Source organism: Rutilus rutilus (genome assembly GCF_951802725.1).
Source record: "Rutilus rutilus genome assembly, chromosome: 13".
In the NCBI taxonomy this organism is placed as follows: Eukaryota; Metazoa; Chordata; class Actinopteri; order Cypriniformes; family Leuciscidae; genus Rutilus; species Rutilus rutilus.
The window spans coordinates 15,713,103-15,736,684 of NC_140218.1; the positions used below are offsets into that span (position 1 = coordinate 15,713,103).

At 36.9% G+C, this 23,582-nt stretch overlaps 1 protein-coding gene across 1 annotated transcript; it reads left to right on the forward strand.

Moving 5' to 3' along the window:
• The first annotated feature begins 23 nt into the window (after positions 1 to 23).
• Positions 24 to 16,594, forward strand: cd34 (CD34 molecule). Its single transcript, XM_084428875.1, has 5 exons — positions 24 to 273; positions 11,429 to 11,626; positions 11,715 to 11,881; positions 13,915 to 14,067; positions 14,943 to 16,594. Exons 1-5 carry the CDS (start codon positions 198 to 200, stop codon positions 15,132 to 15,134), a joined length of 786 nt encoding a protein of 261 aa, XP_084285001.1. The 5' UTR covers positions 24 to 197; the 3' UTR covers positions 15,135 to 16,594.
• Positions 16,595 to 23,582: the final 6,988 nt, after the last annotated feature.

Consider the following 23,582-nt stretch of genomic DNA (forward strand, 5'->3'; position numbering starts at 1 on the left):
GAGAGAGAGAGAGAGAGAGAGAGAGAGATGTGGGGGGAGTGTAGAGGGGCCATATAAAACCCCTGGAGCACAAGCCATGCTTTATCTTGTGACCCGCTCATTTCTGTCTCAGGCACAGGAAACCCCTAAACTCTTTCAGCCCTGCCCCAGCGCCTGCATACACACTCTCTCACACCTCAGCGTGCTCAGAGACCAGAATGGCTGTACGAAGAATGAATGAACTCTGGAAAACCATGGCTCTGGCTTTAATGTTCGGCTTTCTTTTGCTTCACAGTAAGTTTATTTGAAGTATTTTGTAAGTTATTTTGTGTATTACATGCAGTGTTTTATCGTTGTTTAACCGTTTGCATCCTTTTTATGTTCCTATTATATATTTTGTTTAAATTTTTTTGTACAGATTTATAGGAACATCTATTTTCCTTATAATTTGTCAGGATTCATCATTTTGCAAGCTGTATAAAAGTATCACTGATTTTGAGATCTAATATAATGTTTTATTTTAAAAATAGTCTCACCTTGATTGATGTGACACCCAGCAGTGTGTAGTGTTTACTCAAAGGAGACGCTGTTAAAAAGCTAGCGGGAAACTAAAACAAAGGGCTCTGGAGTGGAAACATGCCGTTGATCGTAATTGCGGGCTATATCCTGCTCTCTGTCTGGGTGGAGCTGGCCGAAACATGGGCGTATATGTGTGTTTTAGGGACTGAAGAGTTTGGAAAAGCCTGGAAACTGTCTGAGGAGTCTGTTAAGCATCTTTATCCTGATTTCTATGACTGCATGTGGTGAAATTGTCCTTTGTAAAGCAGACGTACGAGTGGATTTATTGTAGACTGAAATGTGGACCACAGTGTTTGGTTCATGTTCTCCTGAAAATAGATGGATGTTTACATTATTAGCCACAGGGGTGAAGACAGTCATATGTAAACGGCACTCTCTTTCCAGTGAGATTCCAGGGAGTTCCGTTATTTCAAAAAGGAGTAAAAAGAGCTGGTTTGTAATTGACGCCCATGTGGGCAGGGCAGAGCTGTACGCCCCTTTTCCCAAGAGGTGAGAGTAACGTTTAAACGGGAAGTCTGGTTTAAACACAGTGCAACTTCTCAAAAGCGTGGTGGTTGAATTAAACACCAGAAAATGTTTCAGTTAAAATGTAAAAGAAAACAAATATTAAAAAAGAGAAGACTATCACTTTATGTAAGAAACTACAAAAATGCACTTCCATAGCAAACAAACACTCACACAGCACATCATCAGTTTTCAGGCTAAATGAAAAATTGAATTAGGCAGCCTGCCCCCCTTGTTAGAGAAGAGAAACCAGCGAAGTTTGCCAAAGCTATGTGTAATATGAAATCTGAAGTTAACATGCCCTATATTCCTACAGTTCTCCTCAAATGTACTGCTCAGTGGTTTTTATAAAGAGTAATGTGAAACTGTAACCCAGCTGAATTCATTAGGCTGTAACAGTCATGCTGCCGCTAAGACTTTGGAGGTTGCAAGAAGTCACTGTTAAAGTGAAGCCTCTTCCCCTCCCCAACAAGAGGCCGCAAAGCACTGTACGTTTCCATTCCCACCAGTCTGTTAAATGCTTGGCACTTTAGTGCAATTGGCACTCCTGTGAGACTTTGCCAATGGATGGTCAGAACATAGCAGCACTTTTCAGCCAACCATGGAAATATGTGTGTATCAAGAGGGAGCAGGTCCTAATGTTGCAGATGTTGGTGCGCCATTAAAGTTCCGAAATTGCATTAAAGTTCATCATATCCAACAGAAAATCTTAAATGCTAGTTATAAAGATTCAAACTGATCTTAGCAGACATTAATCATAATTCTTAGTAAATCTTAAGTTAGCATTATAGGTTTTAGATCATAAAATAGCACTCACTTTTTTCAAGTCCTGCCTCTTGGACAATGTTTCTTGTTAACTGATTGCAAATTATTGTATGCAGATTTAAAGGCTCATATAAAGAATTATTTGTTAGTTTTTTTGCCACACAAGAATCAATGGCTATTTTTATGATTTATGTATTTTAAAAGTAAATAGTGGTAATTAGTAATGAAAATCATAAACTGACTCTTATACTTTTGTACTATATACATATATATATATATATATATATATATATATATATATATATATATATCGCTCTTGTGGCATATTCAGCTCATTTCACAAGATTCCATGCTTCACTCAAAGCAAAATTTTTATGTTAAAATTGATAAAATTTTGTCATCATTCACTCAGCCTCATGACATTTGAAACCTGTGTTGTCTCCCATTTCTCTGTAGACTGAAATTTAAGTTGTTAGTCACTAATAATCTTCCACTGTAGTTTTTAAATTTAATTTGTACTCATTAAACATTGTTTACATTTCTTTATATCGTTGTGCACTGGACAGTGGCTAAACATTTATGCCTTTTGGCTGACGTTTTTATCCTAAACAAATTACATTGCTTAAAAATTATACAGAAATTATATTATAGAATAAAACATAATGGTTGAACCCACTTCAATGTGTGCTATTAAAACACAATATTGGAAGGGCACTGACAGAATCCTGAGGAGTGACCAATTTTGGTTGTGAAAGCAATATTCTGTTCATGCTGTGTTGGCAGAATTTATTATTATAGCTCAAACACCAGAGCAAGCCACTACCAATGCCGAGGTCATGGGTTTGACTCCCAGAGAATGCATGAACTGATAAAACTTATATCTAAAAAGCATCTACTTTTTTATGCCCTAAATCAATACATGATTAACTAACTGTATTTCTCTATGTACATTTCTGAAATGCACTTTCTGTAAAGCTGCTTTGAAACAATATGTATTGTGAAAAGCGCTATACAAATAAATTTGAATTGAATTGAATTGAATCTACTAAATACATAAGTGTAAATTTACAAAATGAGAAAGACTGATCTGAAAAACCTTCAATTTATAATAACCGAATGAGTGGTTTCAGTATGTGGACACTCATCCACACGCTACAGTTGCAGCAGAATTAAATTAACCGAAGCTAAGTGGCTAAAAAGGGTCAAATTACATGGTATTTGAATAAAGCCTCAGAGGAAAGACTCAGAAGATAGAAGTACTGCATTCCAACCGGCCACCCACTGTTCAGCTGTGACAGTGACCTCCCATTGCAAGTATTGCTCTTTTAGAGGCGTAACCTTCCTCCTCTAATGGATGGAAAAGGGCAAGAAAGAATGGTTCGCTATGACAGCCTGTTGGCAAATGTGTTTAGCTGAGCTCACATTCACCCCATAGTTACGTTAGCCACCCAAACGACATGCTAAATTTCAGTTACCACCTTTTCCCATGTTGTGAGTTCAGCCATTATACACCCTGGTAGCTATGTGGCATTTCAGTGGACAGATGCCAAGATAACGGTTGGTGCCGCCCAAGCATCATGTAATATTATTAAATCTGGCTGTGTTTTGAGCTCAAAGGTGAGTGAGAAAACACCTTAACACATCTTTAGCTCCTTGGCAGACCTAGCATCCCTGATGCAGGTATTTTCCCAGTCCTAAAACTGCTACTGTGGTGTATTACAGTTAGATATATGGGAAAAATCCAAGGCCTAGATCAACTGTACCAACAGGACCCAATTCATCCACCCTGGTCTGAACCAACACATGGGAATTCCCAAATTACACAATGCAGGATGTTTAAAGGGACTATTATCACACACATTTTTATTGCATTTGCTAATAGAGCAGATGCATATTTTCATGGGTTTAGTCACACAAAGATCACATAGTCAAGGCACAAAGGAAGAGGAAGTCCATTCATGCCAGTGCATCATGCATGATAAAAACAAAATGGATGGCAGGGGTCAGTACAGGGCAAGGAAAGATATAATAAGCTTATATTTATGTGTACCTTAGTTCTGGAATATTCTCCTTGGCTGACAATGCGCTGTTTGGCCAATAAAAACATGCAGCTGCCAGTTTCTCATGGCTTTTAGCTATTGCCTGGCATTCCAGCAGTCCTAGGCCACTTCACGTCACATTCGCAAGGGTGGGGAGCCTATACACAAATGCTGTAGAATATCTTACATCACTCCGATTTGGGTGTGCTCATTCTCACTGGGCTTCTCAGTGCATATTGATTGAAACTGAAAGGGTGGAAAAATAAGCAGTTCATTCTCAGATTATGTGAAAAGATCATCTGTGCAAACAGTAATTATGACAAGTTGTATGTTTACACATTTATGTCCATCACCCCACTTATAATTAAGAAAAAGATACAAAACAACTATCACATATCATATTAAGCACTAATGTAAACTATCAACTAACAGTCATGTTTAATTAGCTGAACATCATCTTAAATGAGAAAAGATAATCTGGAATCATATCAGGGTTGTTTGTTGTTGTTCTTGTGAGTCTGTTATTCTGTAGTTCCTCTGGCACTCCAATACAGTTTTGCAGTTATTGCGTTTCTCACAGCTGGCATGCAGCTTCCAACCACTCTCACTCTGACACAGCGCTCTGGTAATACGAGTATCCAAAAACCTGAGTCCAAACATTAGTGTGTAATTAGCCTGTGGTACAACAAAATCTGTAACAAGCGGAAACTCCAAGACACTAGCTTGGACCATTCTGCTGGTTGAATCATCATATTAGTCAAATAGCAACTTATAAAGTGATGGCAAAGTTTCAGCTTCACAGAAACTCTAGCTGTAAACTTCAGGATAAAATCTGTTCATTTTGATGGGAAAATTGTGCAACATCCTGTACCTAGTCATATGTTTGTGCTTTTTCCATAATTAAGGTTAAAAAAAAATTTCTTATAGAAAAAAGAAAAGTTTTTAAAATATATTTTTTAATATTTTAATATAAAATAGTAATAACTAATAGTAATCACAAAATATCTAATAGATATCACAACAACAAACACTGTTTGTGCTTTTGATGTGTGCAAAGATTGAGTTATATCATTGTTTTTTGTAATACTTGTTACATGCATGTAACTTTATGGAGAAATTTGCAGTTCTGTGGTGGTTTTCGCTATTTTGCCTGAGGAATAAACAGAGCTAATGTGGCTTGGCTGAGCCTCTTTAACCAGTGGGGTAATTAATGTTCAGTAAGCAGCACAACACTGGGGCAATTCTACCTAATGTTCCCTAATTGAAAACATAAGATTTTATCCTTTGCTTGCCATCAAAAGCACGAGGACTTTCTCACAGCAGTCTTTCCTCCTTAACCACAGTGTTACAGAGCCCAGGGGATTTGTTACGGTTAGCCAGAAAGTGAGAGAGGGGGCAAAACCCAACCCCAGTTTTTCTTTTGTGTGATGAAAAGTAAAAAAAAAAAAAGAGAGAGAGAGAGAAAGAGAGAGAGAGAGGTTTCAATACCCCCTCATCTTTCTGTTGTGGCCTTTTCTCCAAGCATTGTATAAGCTGAGCATGGCAGTGGATCAAACATTTAGATATCCAATTACATTGTCTGAATCAATCTGCCTGATGATGTCAAAGAACAAGAGCCTGGAAATGGTCCATGGACATCTGCAACCACGCAATGCTTTTTGGTGCTGACAGTGAGCTGCAAAAAGTGGAGGCAGCTGGCAGCTGGAGGGGGGTGACAAGATCATGCCTGTTTTGGACAGTAGGGGTGCTATTTGAAAAAAACAAGGTTTGATGTATTAAAAACACCAAAATCTGCAACATTCATTAACTAAACCATTAATAGTATCTGTACAGTATGGATCTAGATGGTTCTTATGGAAATGAACACAGTGAATGAGACACTATTGTAGAAGAATAGTAGAGGAGTCCATTAGTAGGTGGTCTATGTATTAAATATACATCTCGAATTGGGTCCAAAGGGGTCAGGAATGGGATCATTACTGTGTGCATGTTTAACGCAGTGTCTATAGTTTCTATCTGAGATACCTATATCCTGTCTGGCTTGGGGAACATTCCACACCTGACACTAATTTGATTAATTCCTTCTCCCCGTTTTTGTTTTGTCAGAAAACAACTGGGCTGTGGGCTCATTGCTAAGTAAACTCTCAGGATCAGCATGCTCGCAAATGGAAATAGTTATCCGGTAGTTGGGGTGGATAGAATGACCACTGGATTTCCTAGTGTGTCCGTTAAAAGAGCCCATGAAGTTCTTTGACCTATAAGAAATAATGAGAAATAATATTTTGTGATCACACCAACAGTGCATCACAGGGGCTTCCACTGTAAGATTTTTTAAATAAACCAACGAAAAAGACTCCAAATACTATTAAAAAAAATAGTTAAATGTGAAATGAAAAAGCCAAGTTTGTCAGAACAAACTTTAAACGTTGGCTTGACAAAGTCTTGTAAGAAAGTTGTATAACTTAAAAACTCTCTCCCAACAGAGAAAATGAATCAGACAGACAGACATCGATAGAGCGAACGATTGATAGATAGAACCATAGATAGAACAATGGATGGATGGATGATAAATGTTAACATAACAGGCCTGCTTAAGAGAGGGGATTGGGCTGCAGCTGATTCTGATCACCAAGAGATGCTCTCTCTACGGCCTGGGTGGAGAAGCCATGATTCCCAGGCTGCCGTCCAGCTTAGCAGACTGCAGACGTCAGGGCCTGATGTTTAAGCACAAAGTACACTGGGAGGAGAGTGGTTCCCTTGAGATCTGTGCATCTGGTGATGGAGAAAGATGGACTCCACCCTGCTGGACAACACGTTAGGGATTATTAGAGTGATTACCAACCCTTTTGAGTTGCCTACATCCGTCATCACAATCTTTCCTCTTTTGCTGAGCTGTTTATTTAGGTTTCTCCTGTTTCAACCAGACCTAGAGATAGGAGAGAGATAGGAGATCTTGAGATGGCCTTCTGTCCTGCAAGATAATCACGGCACAGATCTGAGTGAGGAAGGGAGAACAAGAGGAGGTCTTTGTTAGGAAGCTATCCCAGAGTTCAACAAGCTTGTGATTTAAGCATTAATGCGGGTATTTTAAAGATTAAAGACACTCCCTTATGAGCCGTGAAAAGGCAGATTGCTTATCGCTGCATTGCCCCTGGGGATTGAGTTGAGGATACAGACCAGAAATCTTCTAGAGTCAGAATGAAAGACATGTCTTTAGATTCCCAGAAATAAATGTCTATGGGAAAATTACAGTGACATCATTTTTAGTCTTATGAGTAGACCCATGGGACCATTTAAAGAGGCAATGATCAAAACATGACTTAAAATGCTTTGAAAGCCACTGAAAAAAGGTCATTTGGAGTTCTTCTATCTAGCATATACTGTAGATAAAAACAAAATAAAGCACAATTCTTGAAATCTGAACCCTACAACTAAGACGTAAAGGAACAGTTGCCTGGAAAATGAAAATTCTGTCATCTACATAACTGTCTATTTAATGAGGTACTTACTTTAAAATAACCCAAACATTTTAGGGGCATCTCTCATGTTTCCAGGGAATGTGGAAGAAGGAGGCTTTAGCTCTCAGGTTTATATCAGAGCTGTCAGGACGTGTCTGGCTAAGCTTACTGCCATTCGTCCATTCAGACACAGCTGAAAGCACTGGGGATTTTGGGGAGTCTTTGCCTAAGATTGTCTCATTACATCAGACCAGACGTGCCAAAACACCATCAAATGGATTAGAGCGATTCAGAAATCTGGAGAGCACATTTGGTCCCTGTTGTGTCACTTTCCTTTGGAAAACAATGATTCCGGTCATATTTCTGTTGTATTGTTGGATGAAAAACATGTAATGAAGCAGTTAGGTGGAGCCACTGTTTTCACTCTTCCAGATCTCTGTTTATGCTTGCTGTCGGAGCATCCAGAAGTCAGTTTTAATAACCAGATCTCACTGCCACACAAATTGTGAAATATTAAATATGTCAAGAGGAATATATCATTTGGGATGAAAATTTAATGGGATGAGTTGTATGCCTTTTGAGGTTGAATTATAACAATTGACCAACTTCATCTAACTAGAATGTGCATTCTACAATCTCTAATTTGTATCATACTGCCATGGTGACCACGTTAATAAAGATTAGTATGATAATACTTAATAAAGTTGGCATGACTGAAGTTTGTTTAGTAGCTTTGAAGAGAGACATCACGGATGTAAATGCAGGCATTTCATAAAGCATTTTGTAAATTTAAAACTATAAAAATAATTGCCAAGATAATCATCAGCAATTGATGACAATTTATGGATTTTACACATAACTTAATGCATATTATGCAGTAACAAATGTATGTAGGACATTTATTAAAGTCTACATAAAATGTATGGACAAAAGATATGAATTTTATGCATAAATAAATTGATGCATAAAATGTAAGCATACATTCAGACACTTTAAAAACTGGAAAGTGCTTTCCCAATCTGGCGAACTCGGATTTGACTAGCTGACTTCACGCAACACAAGGTTTTCATCAGTCCAACTGGAAACAAAGTTGTGTCCACAAGGTTTAATCAGTTGTCTGGCTATGAGAAACAATATTTATACGAATTGTCTAAGATGACCTCATTCACTTCAAAGATCAGTGTTCCCTGCTATACGGATGATGATGTTGTACCACAACAAAAGCCATGTCCCTGCACAGAACAATACCATGAAAACACACTTTTTGGATACTGTTTGCATTTGTATTTTAGCATTAACATCTAGCTAAATTACCTTAAAACCCCAAATTACATATGTAAATCTAATCTCATAGACATACCATTTATGACGAAAGTTTGGAAAACAGGATGTCGCTACTTTGTCATTGTGTGCTGCTTTTAGAAGGGGTATTTTGTTCTGTACACTTTACACAATTAAAGACATTCATTATCATACACGTTAAAAAAGAATGTTGTTGTGCTTCTCATTTGTAGAAAACACACAAATACAGAAGTGTACAAAGGCGTTCACGTATGCTGGTCTTGTTTATGTGATATTAGGAGAAGAGGGAACATTCTTCCTAACAGTTATTATATCAATAAAAACATGTCAGGTTTTGGCTAGTGTAAGTCAGTGCTTAGTTTTTATTAACATTTTTAAGAGCTGTAGGACGCATGCCCAGTTCAGCCAATTAAACTATATAGCCAGCCACTCACAGTATCAAGCACGATAGACCCGCTTACAAGACACTCAAGAGTGTTTCTGTAATGAAGGAGGGGTGCTTCTTGCTGTAAGTGCGGGCGACTGCTATCATGGTGGCCATGCAAATCACAAAATGCTAAGAATCACAAACAGCGAGCGAGGTATCATAGCAATCAACGAGATCTGAGCTTGACCAATCACAGATTGTCATTTCTTTTGGTGTTTTAACTAAAAAGATTCATCAAGGTTCAATGTTTCAGCATTGCTGCCTTACAATACAGTGGCATTGATACAGTCACACCTGTTGAGACAAATGTAGAATTAGTTTATGATCAGGGTGTGGCAGATATCTTTGTATTGCTAGTTAGGAAAACACAAGACCACCCAGCATGAGTTCCAGATAGCATTCTGAAGCCTGCGTGACAACGAGTTTGACGGCAAGACGTGTGGTGTCCTAAATGACACCATAAAGTGTTCTAAATTTAAAGCTCAGCTGCTCAAATGCCCAATGGCGAAAAAAAAAAAAGAAAAAAAAAAGTAATCAACCCTTTGCTGAAAAACACTTAAAAGAGTATTCCGGGATTAATACAAGTTATACTCAATCAACAGCATTTGTGGCATGTCAATTACCACCACAAAAAAAAAGTATTTCCACTTGTCCCGTTTCCTTTAAAAAAAAGAGGAAAATTCTGGGTTACAAATTTAAAATAATGGAATTGATTGACATCTAATCAATACATGTTAAAATATTCACTGTTTCGATAGTTTAGTCACAAGTGTAAACAATAAGCATGACTGTAGTTCTAAAAAAATTGCTTATAAACCTTTTATGTGTAAACTTATGTCCAATATAATTACAATTTTACTCAAATACTGTTATGCATCAGTTTTAACAACAGAATTAACATGTTAGTTTTACAATTACAATAACTGATGCTTTTAAATCCACCAAAAATGGACTTTAATTGTATTTCACAGTAACCTCAAATTTGCGCTTTGATTGACCTTAACTTTTATTGTCAGTCAAAAGTGAAAACTCAAACATTTTACTTGAACACAAGTTCAATGACTTTTGGATGTGTAGTTAGTTGAGGATGCAACACCTAAAACAACCAAGAAAATGAATTCACTCGTACGTTACGCCCAGCCACGCGCTTCCTGCATTCCACACCTCTAGACAAAACTCTTTCTTAAGGAGTGTGGTAATGTACAGCAAAGCCAAAGGTCTTGACTTTTCAGTCAGTGTCGGCAGCATTACCCCCCCTGCGTAAGTTATTAATAATGCAGAGTGGCTGTGCAAACAAGGCACATTTTTGGAGAGGGTGGAGACAGAGGGGCATTAAATAACAGTCAAGGAGGGGCCAGGCCTCTTCTCAACCTCAGGGTTCACCTACCACCCACATGCTAGCAAACACTGTGCGGCAATCTCTGGATGAGGAGCATCTGACACTCAAGTTAAACCCTGCAAGCCCTTTGTGATTTCGTAGTAGCCTAATATATGAAATGAAGGGGTGGCATGGAAACCTTGATTAAAATCCCAACACTACTGTTTCACAAAACTTTTTTTTTTTTTTATTCAATTAGGATGCATGTATCACTGCTATGAATGCATCATTTTCAGCACCATGGCAAAATAAATCCGATTTTTGTGAACGTGAGTTTGCAGTTTGTATTAAATGTGATGCAATAAAACAACATCACATTTTGCACAGAAAAACAAACACAGAATGCAACCAGTGCAATCTGATTCATGAACAAATTACTTTTAATGAACAAATCATTTTTAGTGAATCAAAACAGCATAACCGCGTAGCCCCATCACAAACAAATGACTCCTATGAGCCAATTCTTTTTTTGGTGAATCAAAAACATACATATGGCACAACCAGTTGTATGATACCCGAAACAAATGACTGGTTATTTTAATGAATATTTGGTAAAGAAGATAGAGAGAGAATTTCTTGTGTCAAAATGGAAATATATCTGAAATGGAAACTGGAATCAAATCAGAATAAAATTCAAAACAAAACAAATCAAGAGCTTGTGAATCAGAATCGAATGTGAATCAGAAACACTGATGTGCTGCTCCCTAAAACCATGTTCATGATTAATAGAAACTATTGACTTCCTGTTTCAATAGGAAATAAGTCAACACTGAAAAAAAAACTGAGATGAATGTTCTGTGTCTGAGGTTATCTTAAAGCAAAATTAATAAGATCACATTGTAATTGCTGTTATGGGCGGCGCATTAATGGCAGCTACAGAAATTCTATCATGTTCTTCGTTATTTATGTAACATGCAGTCATTCACCAACTTGAGGTGGGAGTCCAACCTAAAGCTTCTATTATTTGATATTGAGCATTTTCTGTGTTTCCATGTAGGCTGTCAGGGACAGGATCCCAGTACAACATATGCTACACCAGCACCAGACCCGGGAGCAGCCTCAACACCACTAGACTCAACAGTCCCAGTAGCAAACCCTTCAACAGTTCCGCCAGCATCCTCAGCCCCTGAGGTCAAAGCTCAAACAACACCTGAACCAAACAAACCAAGTTCCGGTTACACTACTCAACACACTGGTATGAGCCATCAAGAATGTCCAAGAAAAAAAATTGTAAAGTGTTTTAGTTGGTGAAACTACTATTACATGATTCTTTTTATTTTTAGCTCCATCAGAAACCAGTTCCTCTGGCAAAAGCAAACCCACCACCCTGATTACATCCCCACCAGCCCAGCCAGAAACCACAGCCTCCAACAACCATTTTCAAAAGAAAGAGGATCTTTTGAATCCAACAATGATTCCAGCCTCAAATCAAGAATCCAGCCAATCAGAAGTAAGTAATTTTGAGTCAGTTTTATGGATTGGAATTCTGGGTGGAAAAAAACAATGGCCTGAAAAGAATGTCATTTGACAGATTAATTGAGAACTATACAAGTTTTCTTTTAATTGATTATTGATCACTGATTTTCATTGGTCAACAGCTTCCATGAAGAATATGAAAAAAATTCCAAGAATATGCTGACATTTTCCTAAACTCAACGTGTAGTTATTAATCAACGGAAAAGTATCATTTTTGAATAGAACACCAATTCTTCTGATTAATTTACAAAAAAAGTACCATGGTACTACCATATTTTTGGACATTTACCAAACAGTATCATGGTCATTTTGAAAGGAGAGTACGTTCATTTTAGTACCATGATATATTATACAGTTATTTAAACTCCAATATACAGTATCTCTACAAGAACTGAAGACACTTTACCAACCCACCCAAACCAGTGGACAGAATGGCTTCAGATGTTTTCAGTTGCTGTCATCTGCGTCCGTCTACATTAGAAAGGAAGGAAGCTTCGTGGCTGAGAGGATAAAGTTTAGCAAGGCAGTTTGAGCTGTTGGTGCCTGTGAGCTCAGATTAGGGAGATCCTGTTTTGTCATTCGCTATAAATAATCCCTGCACACAAAAGATGAATGAGTGGGAGAGAAGAGGGGCTTCCTCTCACTGGTGCCATGCGGTTATGAACCCAGGAAAGAGGTTAGACAGAAGAAGTGGGGGGGGGATGATGATCGTCTATGTTGGCAAGAACCGACCTGAGACCAGTGAAAGTATAGTTGGTGAGATAATAGTGCTGATAGGCCAGTCTCATGCAGAATCATTCATTTGTTTTCATCATGATAGGCATTGATTGTTCGGGCATGACACCATGGCGTGACACATCATAAATGCTTTGTAAAAGGCAGGGAGATGTGCTAAACTACAAAGACTCCTTCCTGTTCACTTCCTCTTTTTGTTTTCTGTATCAGGGGTTCGTATAAGGGACGCATGTCAGGGAGAGTGGAAAATGTCTAAATTAGGAAAGCTTAGGAATGCTAAATATCAAGGGCGTAGAATTTAGTTGGGACGCTAGGGACATGTCCCTACCAATATCCAGCTATACTGAATAGTTCCTAGCAACAATTTTGATCAAAAAATGTAATTATATATGTAAACCACTGTTGTTGTCATTTTGGACTACGCTCTTTCAAGTACAGGGACAAGTGTTTGAAACATAGCCTACGTGCACGGTTCAGTTGAATGTTAAAGTTTACCCTCTTTAACTTAATGTTGTTAGACTGAATGTATTAATCAAACTGTTAGGCCAAATATCCACAAAATTTAAAACAACACTTAAATAAGAGGGCGCGGTTTATCTGTCAATCAGATGCGTATGAAAGATGTGTTCGTTCAGTAGTTCTTTTTAGAATCATCATTGGTTCAGTTAATTTCAAAGTTCAAAGTCATCAAGAGCGCTCTGACCCCCCCCAAAAACACTGTGTGCTCTACAAGTGCTACAGTATAGGCTATATATTACATATACATTATTTGTAGGCCTATGTACTCTAATGCTGATGAGAGAGGTTGACGATAGTACTCTGGACAGAGTAAGGGTCTAATGCTCTATTGTTGATGGGGTCCATTGACTTGGAAGTCAATGGGGTCCATCAACTGTTTGGTTTACCAACATTCTTCAAAATATCTACTTTTGTGTTGAGCAGAAGAAAGAAATTCATACAGGTTTGGAATAATTTGAGGGTGAGTAAATGATGACAGAATTTTTCTGAGAGCATTAGCATTATTATGTAAAAAAAAAAAAATTAAAATAAGCATACACAAATAAATATCCCATATCTACCAATATCAGTTGGTTGTACCAATATCAGAGTTATTTCATCAAAACAGACCTACGACAAAAAATGCAACAGCCATACTGAATCAACATCCCTTGATCAAATACAAATTATGACTCAAAATGCTGTTGAATCTACACAATGTTCAAAACCCCTCTGAAGATGTTAATATATTGGTGTTTATGTGTTTCTTTACAGTCGAAAATTAATACAGCAGATAATGGCGCCTCTGGGTCTTCTCCTGCAGTTTTCGTGTCTGTTCTGATGGCCGGCTTACTGCTTGCTGCCATAATAGTCGGCATATACTACTTCAAGTGCCATCGCCGAACCAACGGCAAAGGCATAAAACTGGTGAGTCCCCAAATGAATGGCCCAAAGAGTCCCCAGGAAAACATCCCTGATCATTAACTGTAATATCCTTACTAATTGTAACATCCTTACTAATATCAACACCAAGCAAATCTTTAAAGCAAATTTACACATTCATTCATTTCCTGCCCAAATTGATGACTTCAACAACTGTTTCTCCACCACCAAGTGTTCCCGATCAAATTTCCATTTTGAATGTGTTATGCAATTATTTTAATTGCAAACTTTAGCGTATTTGGTAAAGAAGTGTTGCCAAGCTTGTAATTAAGACGGAAACAACTGGCAGCATATCAGTGGAGCGCAGTTCCTCCAGCACACGCCCAATCTAATGTTCAGAACCACAACACATGCAAATGAAACACGAACTGTTTCATCTCCTAGCCAATAGTTCTAAGCTGTTTTCCTTTTCTGCTAAATGATGTCAAATTATGAAATTGAAACAAAGTGCACTCCATCGGACCTCAAAAAGAGAAATAATAAATAAAATAAAACATACATACATTCACAGGCTAGGATTTCATAAGCCATATGCTGCTCAATGAATGCTTTAGCTTTGAAGATGCATCATGACATATATTCCATAAAATAAAAATGATTTTATGGCAGTTTTCATATTCTGCTCCAAGAACACACCGACCTTATTTCAAGGGTCTTGCTCATCAAGTGCTGATTTACAAAAGTCCTAAATGAAAATGAAAAATCTGATTTTGTGCATCTTTCTTTGAGATGGCACCACAAGGCGCTGTTCACTTGCAGAAAGCAAGCTTCTGGAGGGCACTAATAATAATAATAAATAGCAGAAATAATAAAAAGCAAAATAAAAAAGTAAAATCTGTTTGTATCATGTTTTCCTACAGGCCGAGGAGTCTTACATGGCTGACGAGGAGAACCAGGGCAACACTCTGGTGTCTGTGGCCCCTCTGAACCAACCCGAACCCCAGGAGAAGCCAAGTCTTAACGGAGAGTCACAAGAAGCAGTGAAGCCCCAAACTCCCCCTGCTGCCACCAATGGCCACTCGACCACCAAGACGGCAGACACAGAGCTGTGAATGAGCCGTTCTGCCAACGAGGGTCTGGGTGAAACGCTCAGTTCCTGCTTTATAAACCCAACTCAATCTACTGCATATTGACCTTGGCCGTCAGAAGGCTCAAGGGAGACAAAGACTCAAATTCCCACATTTACATGTAAATATGATGCAAAATGTTCCATTTAAAGTCATACAGAACAAGTAAACACTTTTGAATCAAAGTATGCCATACAAATATATAACATAAAAACATGCCAGTTATGACAGTCATGATTTATAACAAGAACATCATATAGGCTAAATCCAATCAAAATATGATGCAAGAAAAATCGTTTTAGTCCAAGAGGTGCAACCCTTGAGTATAACACTACTGTGGGGTGGGGAACCTTTCCCATGAGTCATTGCTGGCTTCCATAAGAGCAGCCAGGGCTGGAACATAACACCGGGAGGATCCGTGCTCCTGTCCCAGCGCTCTAAAGCTTCCAGCTGAGTGTAAATCACATCACACCATAAAGAAACTCTCAGAATCCAATGGTGCACGAGTTCTGATTTTGTTTGCTTTGGGTTGTTTGTGTGTTTCTAGACTTATGAAATGTTCTATATGTTCTTCTTTGTGTACAGTATGATCTGACTAGTTAATAGTCTTGTATAATTTTGTTAATATCACTGCATGACAAAGTAATGATTTCTGGAGTTGGCGAGCATGAAAAAATCAGTTTGAGTGTACACGTGAACTCCATTTCATTGCTGCGAACAACCCTTAATGTAAAATCCAACAAATTAGCTATGCTGCAAAGCCCGTTAGCACTCAGGGTAACAGCTAAATATTATCTTACATTTCTGGATTGAGTTACACCGTACTTTGTAAACCAGTATTATGCTCTTTTTGTAATATTTTTTATTCTAGGCATCTAGATGTAGTGTTTATGGACTGAATGACTGACTTAATCGTTTGGATGACCTGCCTTAATTTTTAAAACTTTCTTGGGTGGGTGTGTTTTACTTTGTATCTACATTTGCTACTACACTGTACATAAATCATTAGGCATAAACAAGTACGTAATTAGTTGCAGCCATTAAACCCTGGAGTTTAGGCCTACCCATCGCCTTTAGTTTTAGTAGATTCACTCCAATACAATGAGGAACAGTGTATACAAAAATAAAATTTCAACCCATATCTTGTTTAAATACTTCACACTTCTTCACAAGATTTCTGACACAAGACTTGACTAACCCTTTGTGTCAAAATTGAGTGCTAGAGTGACAGTAGTATCTCTTGAAATAAACCGACAAAAAATGAAATTATGTTTTAAGGTTCAATACGAATATATGAAAGTATATACATAATATGAATATCATGTCCTTTATTTCAACTATGACATTTTTAACATTCCGGTGTTCAGTCTTATTTTGGATCGGTGTACTAGCATTGTGTTAAACTGATGTATGTTTGTGATAGGAATAAAGTTTTGGAAAATAAATCAGAATGTGATCGCTAATCATTTCTACTTTACCCCAGTGAGACCTCGTCTTTGTGTGCCTTGGATCTATATGATACAATTTTTCATTTATTTGGCTGCTGGGCTGTTTACTCAAGAGTTTCTATTTGATATGAAATGCACACATATGTTCTCACTCCATCTCTCTCTTTCATTCCTGTACACACGTGCAAAAATTTGGATGGTCTCTAAAGGCCATTTAAGCAAACAGCTGGTTTGTATAAGAGACGGTGATGACATCATAATGAAGGGATTTGGGTGGGGCTCGGTGGTCCCTAATCAGTTTAAGAGAAAGCAAGTCAGCGTTTATGTGTTACTGACTGCTGAGTTCTGCTGTTAATGGGATAATCATATCACATCACAAATATCTCCTGGAAATTAAGCTATGAATGGCTAAACTTTCTAAACCAGCACAAATATCAACATTCCAAAGATGAGTTGAAGACCAGAACCTCAGAAACCGATCCAGAACAATATCAAACACCGTCCAGCACTGAAAAAAAAAGACCTCTTAACTCTTAATTTCTGACTCTGATGATGATGATGATGTGTTTACAGGTGTGAGGGCAGGACAACCTGTCACTCACATGAAATCACAGCAATAGCAAACAACAACCATCCAATAATTCAATCAATTCTCAATGGATAAAAAAAAATCAAGTCCTGCACTCATTTTTTTCTTGTTCGAGAAGCTGTTTCACGTGGATAAACGTCACAATAGGGAAGAAAAGACTATTGCAACTTCCGTTTCATGCCTGTGGGGTCATACACACAGACTAGGTAATTAAAACCTTCACTATGCTGGAAGTCAGACTGCCTTCTTGTAAGCCAGGCCCAGATCCAGACCAAATATTTATGCGGCCTTATATGGTCCGAAGACCAATGGCATAAAATATATTTTAGTAATATATAGCAATATTGCTATAAACATCACAATACCAACGTGAGAGGAAATGAAAAAGACTGTTCTGACATTTTCCTGCCTGGAGCACATTCATATCATTTCACATATTTATTGTGAGTCTTACCTGTATGTAATTCATAATCTCCTCTGCTAATCACAGGATGCTCTTGTTCCCCTCAATTCCATTCCCATAACCCTAATGCAGATCACTTTCATGATAAATAGCTACAAATCATGAATGAACCACAATAACCTCACAGTGCAACCCAGAACCCACCAAAACAAACAAAACATGTACAAACAAACAACAGACTGAGGAACAACCTTCCTTTAGGACAGAAATTAATTTAATATCATGACTTAGGCTAACTGAAAAGAACGACTAGGACAGTTGACCTAAAAATAACCGTTATTAATTGATGAGCCTACCCTGGGGTATCAGATTCTAACACACGACATGTACCATATTTGTATAGGCCTATATTATGCTACTGAATGATTTGCGTGTACAGTAAGCATAGTAACGACATGATACTCCAAGCGTAGACTGACACCACATCTAAAAATCCTTGATATGCCATGGTACGTTTTTGTTATTTTGTAACATATAGGCTACTAAATATTTTTTTACCTACAGTAGGCTACACAGGTGTTGTCTTCACAAAGACCCTCCTCGTCTTTCACGATTAGATGGATTTGAAGGTTTAGTCCAGTTTTCTGTATAGGTAAAGTTTTAAGTTCACTGTCTGTGTTCTAAACGGTGTGTTGTTCAACAGTTTTAAAAAAAAAAACGTTCCAAACGATTCAGTGTCCGAGTGAGTTGTTCGAATAATTAACCCTTGTGTTATGTTGCGGGTCAATTTGACCCGTTTCGATTTTATAGTTGCTGGAAATACTGGATAACCTATGGTTTTTTTCTTGATATTTTGTGACTTTTTCTCATTTATCATCATGAACATGCATGCAAAGTTTCAACATGCTGGTGTTTTTTGACATACAAACTATGTTCGTGATGTTCGCGGGTCAATTTGACCCGCATATTTTAACGCTCTAAGGCAACTGTATGGACCCAAAATAATAACATTTCTTGGTTATACTTTGTTATTTAATTTTTTTACTACCTTATGAAGCTAAAAAATGAGGTTTTCCACACTTATTTCAATACAGAAAAATATTTTGTCAGCCACAGATGGTAAAAATTACCTATCATTTATTTTTTCAAGCTACCTGAAATAATATGAAATCTTTTTTTTTTTTTTTTTCTTGACATGCATGCAAAGTTTCAACATGCTGGTGTTTTTTTTTTTTTTTTTTTTTGACATATACAAACAAAATTACTATTACGTTTGTGATGTTCGCAGGTCAATTTGACCATCATAGGCAGCTATTCAAAAGCAACTGTACAGACACAAAATAAAAACATTTATTTTATGTATGTCAGGGCATCAGTTCCAGTTCTAAAGTGTAAGTGTAGCCTATCTAAAAGTGCTCTAACCCAAACCAAACACACTTGAAAAAGCTAAATCATGGTGTTCAGAATTAATTGCAAATTACAAATGAAAATCTTTGACAGACACAGATAGTAAAATAAGCTCTCATTTATATATTCAAGTTATCTGAAATATCTTGAGACTTCGACATAGACAGCAGGAAAAATGAGCTCAGATTAATTGATTAATTGTTCAGTTATGATGTTCTAAGCAAAAAAAAAAAAAAAAATGTTGATATTAAAAGTTTACAGTTTGTACCTGAATCTTTGTTGTTTTTCATAGTGTGATTTTTGAGGAATTCTATTGAATCCAATTAGGGTCAATTTGACCCGAACCATAAGGGGAGTGCACAGAATTCCAAGGGTTAAGACCGAATCGCGAAACGATTAATTAAAAATTATTCATGTTTTGCAAACACACCCATTCGACAGATTCATTGCAAAGAGTCGATTGAAAGAGCCATTCTTGAACAGCAGGCAGAAAATATGGACTTTGATTTATTAAAAATTTGTTTTTTTCAACTAGGTAGTAATTTAGTAGTCAGAGGATTTATTAGCAAAATTGAACTAATGTTCGTGGCATGACCAAATGAGGAACAAGTTATATGGCTCATACAGAAATTATTTGGCGCCGCCAAGACTATGAGATGGTTCCCTTCCTTGGCTGTCGACATGTCACTAATAATAGTTATACAGGCCATAAGCAAGGAAAAGTTTTAATCGTCATTGCTGTGTTTTTCATGCATGGTAAAAATGCAAATGTGATACAAAATAAAGTGTTTCCACCAGCCAGGAATAAAGTCTAATTGTCAGTAATTAGACTTTAATAAAGCAATATTTATGTAAGTGACAGGGCTTCAAAAATATGACCACTACTTTACAAATTGCAGTATTTAGCATGTACAGCTATGTATGATCAATAGAAAAAAAAAAACATATTTTGTTATTTAATGGCACTAAATGGTCATGTATCCATATGGCTATTTCTTCCAAGAACTCCATGTCCAAAATCTTTCTTTTTTTTTTTTTTTACCAGACTTGTTCTCATTGATCATCAAAACACGTGTTTGACCAAGAGAAATCCTGAGCTTATCTGTTTTTCTTGCAGAAAATACAGTTTTTTTCTGCGCGTGGGAGAGTGTGCGACACAAGGAGTCAGAGATTAAACTCACACACATATATCCACACTCCCACCCAAGCCAAGGCAGCAGGGTGTTTTCTCTTGTCGGCCCTGTGAAGGTGTGTGTTGTCGCAGCTGTGAGGTTTGTCGAGTTTTCCTCCGCCTCACTCTGATGGTTAGATAGCCTTGCTGAGGGATAGAGTGAGAGAAGTCCAAGAATGTTATGTGTCATGGGGGTTCAGGCCACACCAGCCAAGGGAGGGGAGGTCGGAGAATCCCTGGAGAGTCTGTTGTCGTCACAGAGAGAGAAAGGCAGATGAAGGGAGAGAAAGATAGAGGACGGGTGAAGGGTGCAAAGTGCACTTACCTCATGTATTTAGGCTAGAACACTTGAAATTAACATAAATACCACAAAAGAAATCTGTGGTTCATGTTATCTTTGGTACAGCTTTCTGTTCTGATTGAAGACCACCTCACATTTTAATTCTAACTCTTTAATAGTTTTGGAATAGGGATGATTTAATTCGAGTTATGATAATAATTTAATCAATGTTTACTGAGAAAAGCTCTCTAATGGATATAATTGCATGGAAATCCTGTTCTCCAAACCACATGCTGGAGCCTATGCCTATCTGTTTTAATTATGTATATATTATTATTTAAATATTAAATTGATTTATTATTTTAATAAATAATGATATTATATAGATGATATTATCTTGTTCTTTGATTTGGTTTAAAATCTGGTTAAATGTTTAATTATTATTAATACGTCTGTTTCAAATATCACTCATCTTTCTGACAGAGGCGTTTGCAGGTGAATTGTAAGTCAATGCATTCTAATCAAAGTAAACATTGGGTAAATGTCCTGGGTGATCACATGCTCTTATATAGCCTACGGAAAGCCAATTCATGTGACCATTCTGTCCCCATTATAGAAGCTGAACCCTCAGGAGGTTTCTATTAGGAATAAGTGAGCTTAAGAATGTTTACCCACTTCCTGCTTTATGTGAGCATTTTGACTGCTTCATGTTGACATGGTCTTTATCTCTCGGGGTTGGAAAACATCTGGCCCTTACAGATCTGGGCAGGAAATGTATCGAATTGACGGCTTCCCCCTTTCTAAAGGGAACCACTGCTGATGCATCTTTGGCTGGTGCTTTGTTTCTACACATAAAATCACACACAGGAAAAACTGATTTCATCAACACCTTTTCACTTCAAGGACAATAAAAGTATATGATCCATATTGCTTTAATCTAATCTATTCTGTGACCAATATGGTCTGGAGATGGTTCTGTGTGTGCGAGAGGCATTCAGGCAATAAAGCTGAACAGAATTTCAATCAGATTGGTCACTCTATCAGCCGAAGAAAAGGGAAGTCATAAAATAAGGGCGTGGGCACTTAAACCCTCCTAAAACACACACATTTCACACTCTCAATGGTTTTATCTGTCGACTAGCCATGTCCAACATGTATACATGCATCACAAGAGAATTCTGTGATTTTTCTTGAAGTCATGGACATTTCCACCATAGCATCATTTACAACTCAGATTATTTATTGTTTGTTATAACAATCTTATTTTTGTTATAATTATAATCTTATTTTTTTTATGTATCCTACATGCACACACTGTAAAAGTGAACAGTTGGATCAACTTAAAAAAACTTAAACATTTAAAAAATGTACTTCAATTGGTAACACCTAAAGAAATTAAGTTTTCTCAACTTAAATTATCACGTTTTATCGTGAAAAATGTGATAATTTAAGTTGAGAAAACTTAATTTATTTAGGTGTTACCAATTGAAGTACATTTTTTAAGTTGATCCAACTGTTCACTTTTTACAGTGCATAATTAAATAATATCAGCATTTTTTCAAAATTTAACCAAATTATCAATAATTGATGAAGTAAATGATGCATTGTAAACATTTTCCAATATAGTTTTATTGTAACGTTCATAAAGAAAAAAAAAGTTGATAATCTGTAAAAATCAACACTTCGGCCCATATTGTTCATGCATGATTTATGAATCACACCCTGCTTTCGGCAACCCTGGGTGTTTTTAGCTGTCAAAAAGCTTGACACAACATGAAAATTATAGCTTCTCAAACAATTGTTTAACCAAAACATTTTTATGCTAGTCATGCTCTTTAAAGGTGGAAAGATGTTTGGTCCAAGAAGAGCGAATGAATTTTCAGCACTGATTGGTAAAGGAAAGAATATCAGGATCATGTCACCCAATTTAAAGAACAGAATATATTATTGTGTATTTTATTAATGCAGGGCCTTTATTTTACCTGGAACTCAATGCCCTTTAGAGCATTTGGGAGCAATTTAGCGAGAACATACACTGCATACCTTTTTGTAATAATGGTGTACCAATACATACTGTAATAAAAATGACAGGGTACATATCTATGCATTTATACAGTAATCTTTTTAACAAAAGTGCACTGAAAACTAAAACAATTGCAACTTTTGCTTAAATATTGGGGAAAGATACTATTGTTTCATGTAGTGGTGCTTGTTACCCGCTTGTTTCGTGTAGTTACAGGGTAAGTGTGACATTGCGGGCCGTAAATTAAAGTGGTGCTTGTTACCCTCTTGTTTCATGTAATTACAGGGTAAGTACAATAAAAATACATACAAATCTAATATCACTGATTCGGAAACCTTTATTTGAAAAACAACTTATTACAGTTGGTATGAATAGATAGTCTACAGTTTAAAAAGTTTAAAATATTGTAATTTTTCTTACAAACAACTATCGTTTCACTTCAGAAGATACTGATCCATCCATTGGGGTCGTATGGATTACTACAGTTATTGCAGTATGTGCTGTTTATTGCTCCAACTTTTAGGAACACAATATATAGTATATGTATTCCCAGGGATGTATTTAAAAAAAAAAAAAAAAAAACTTTTTGTGTTAATCTGAAGAAGGAAAGTTGTATACATCTCGGATGGCATGAGGGTAAAAGATGAGTAAATGATGAGGATGTATTTCTGGGTGTACTGCATTTTCTTTTAATACATAATACAAAATAGCAAGAGACATGATTACTTCTTCAGATTCATCACTGGAAAGAAAGAAAAGGAAGAGGAAAAGAAGGAAGAAGCCAAGCAAGAGAAAAAAGGGGGGACAAAATGCTACTTTCTGTCAAGACTTAATTGTTGATTTAAAAAAGCAGTTTTAAGTTGTTTTCAAATAAAGGTTTCCGAATCAGTGATATAAGATTGTGTATGTATTTTTATTGTACTTACCCTGTAACTACAAGGAACAAGAGGGTAACGAGCACCACTACATGAAACAATTACAGATTACTGTATAAATGCATAGATATGTACCCTGTAATTTTTATTACAGTATGTATTGGTACACCGTTATTACAAAAAGGTATATGTTCTCGCTAAATTGCTCCCAAATGTAAGATTGTTGTATCGTAATAG

Coding starts and splice junctions, on each gene's coding strand:
- cd34 (XM_084428875.1), top strand. CDS start 198: ATGGCTGTACGAAGAATGAATGAACTCTGGAAAACCATGGCTCTGGCT. Junction 274..11,428: donor CGGCTTTCTTTTGCTTCACA/GTAAGTTTATTT, acceptor GTTTCCATGTAG/GCTGTCAGGGACAGGATCCC. Junction 14,068..14,942: donor ACGGCAAAGGCATAAAACTG/GTGAGTCCCCAA, acceptor GTTTTCCTACAG/GCCGAGGAGTCTTACATGGC.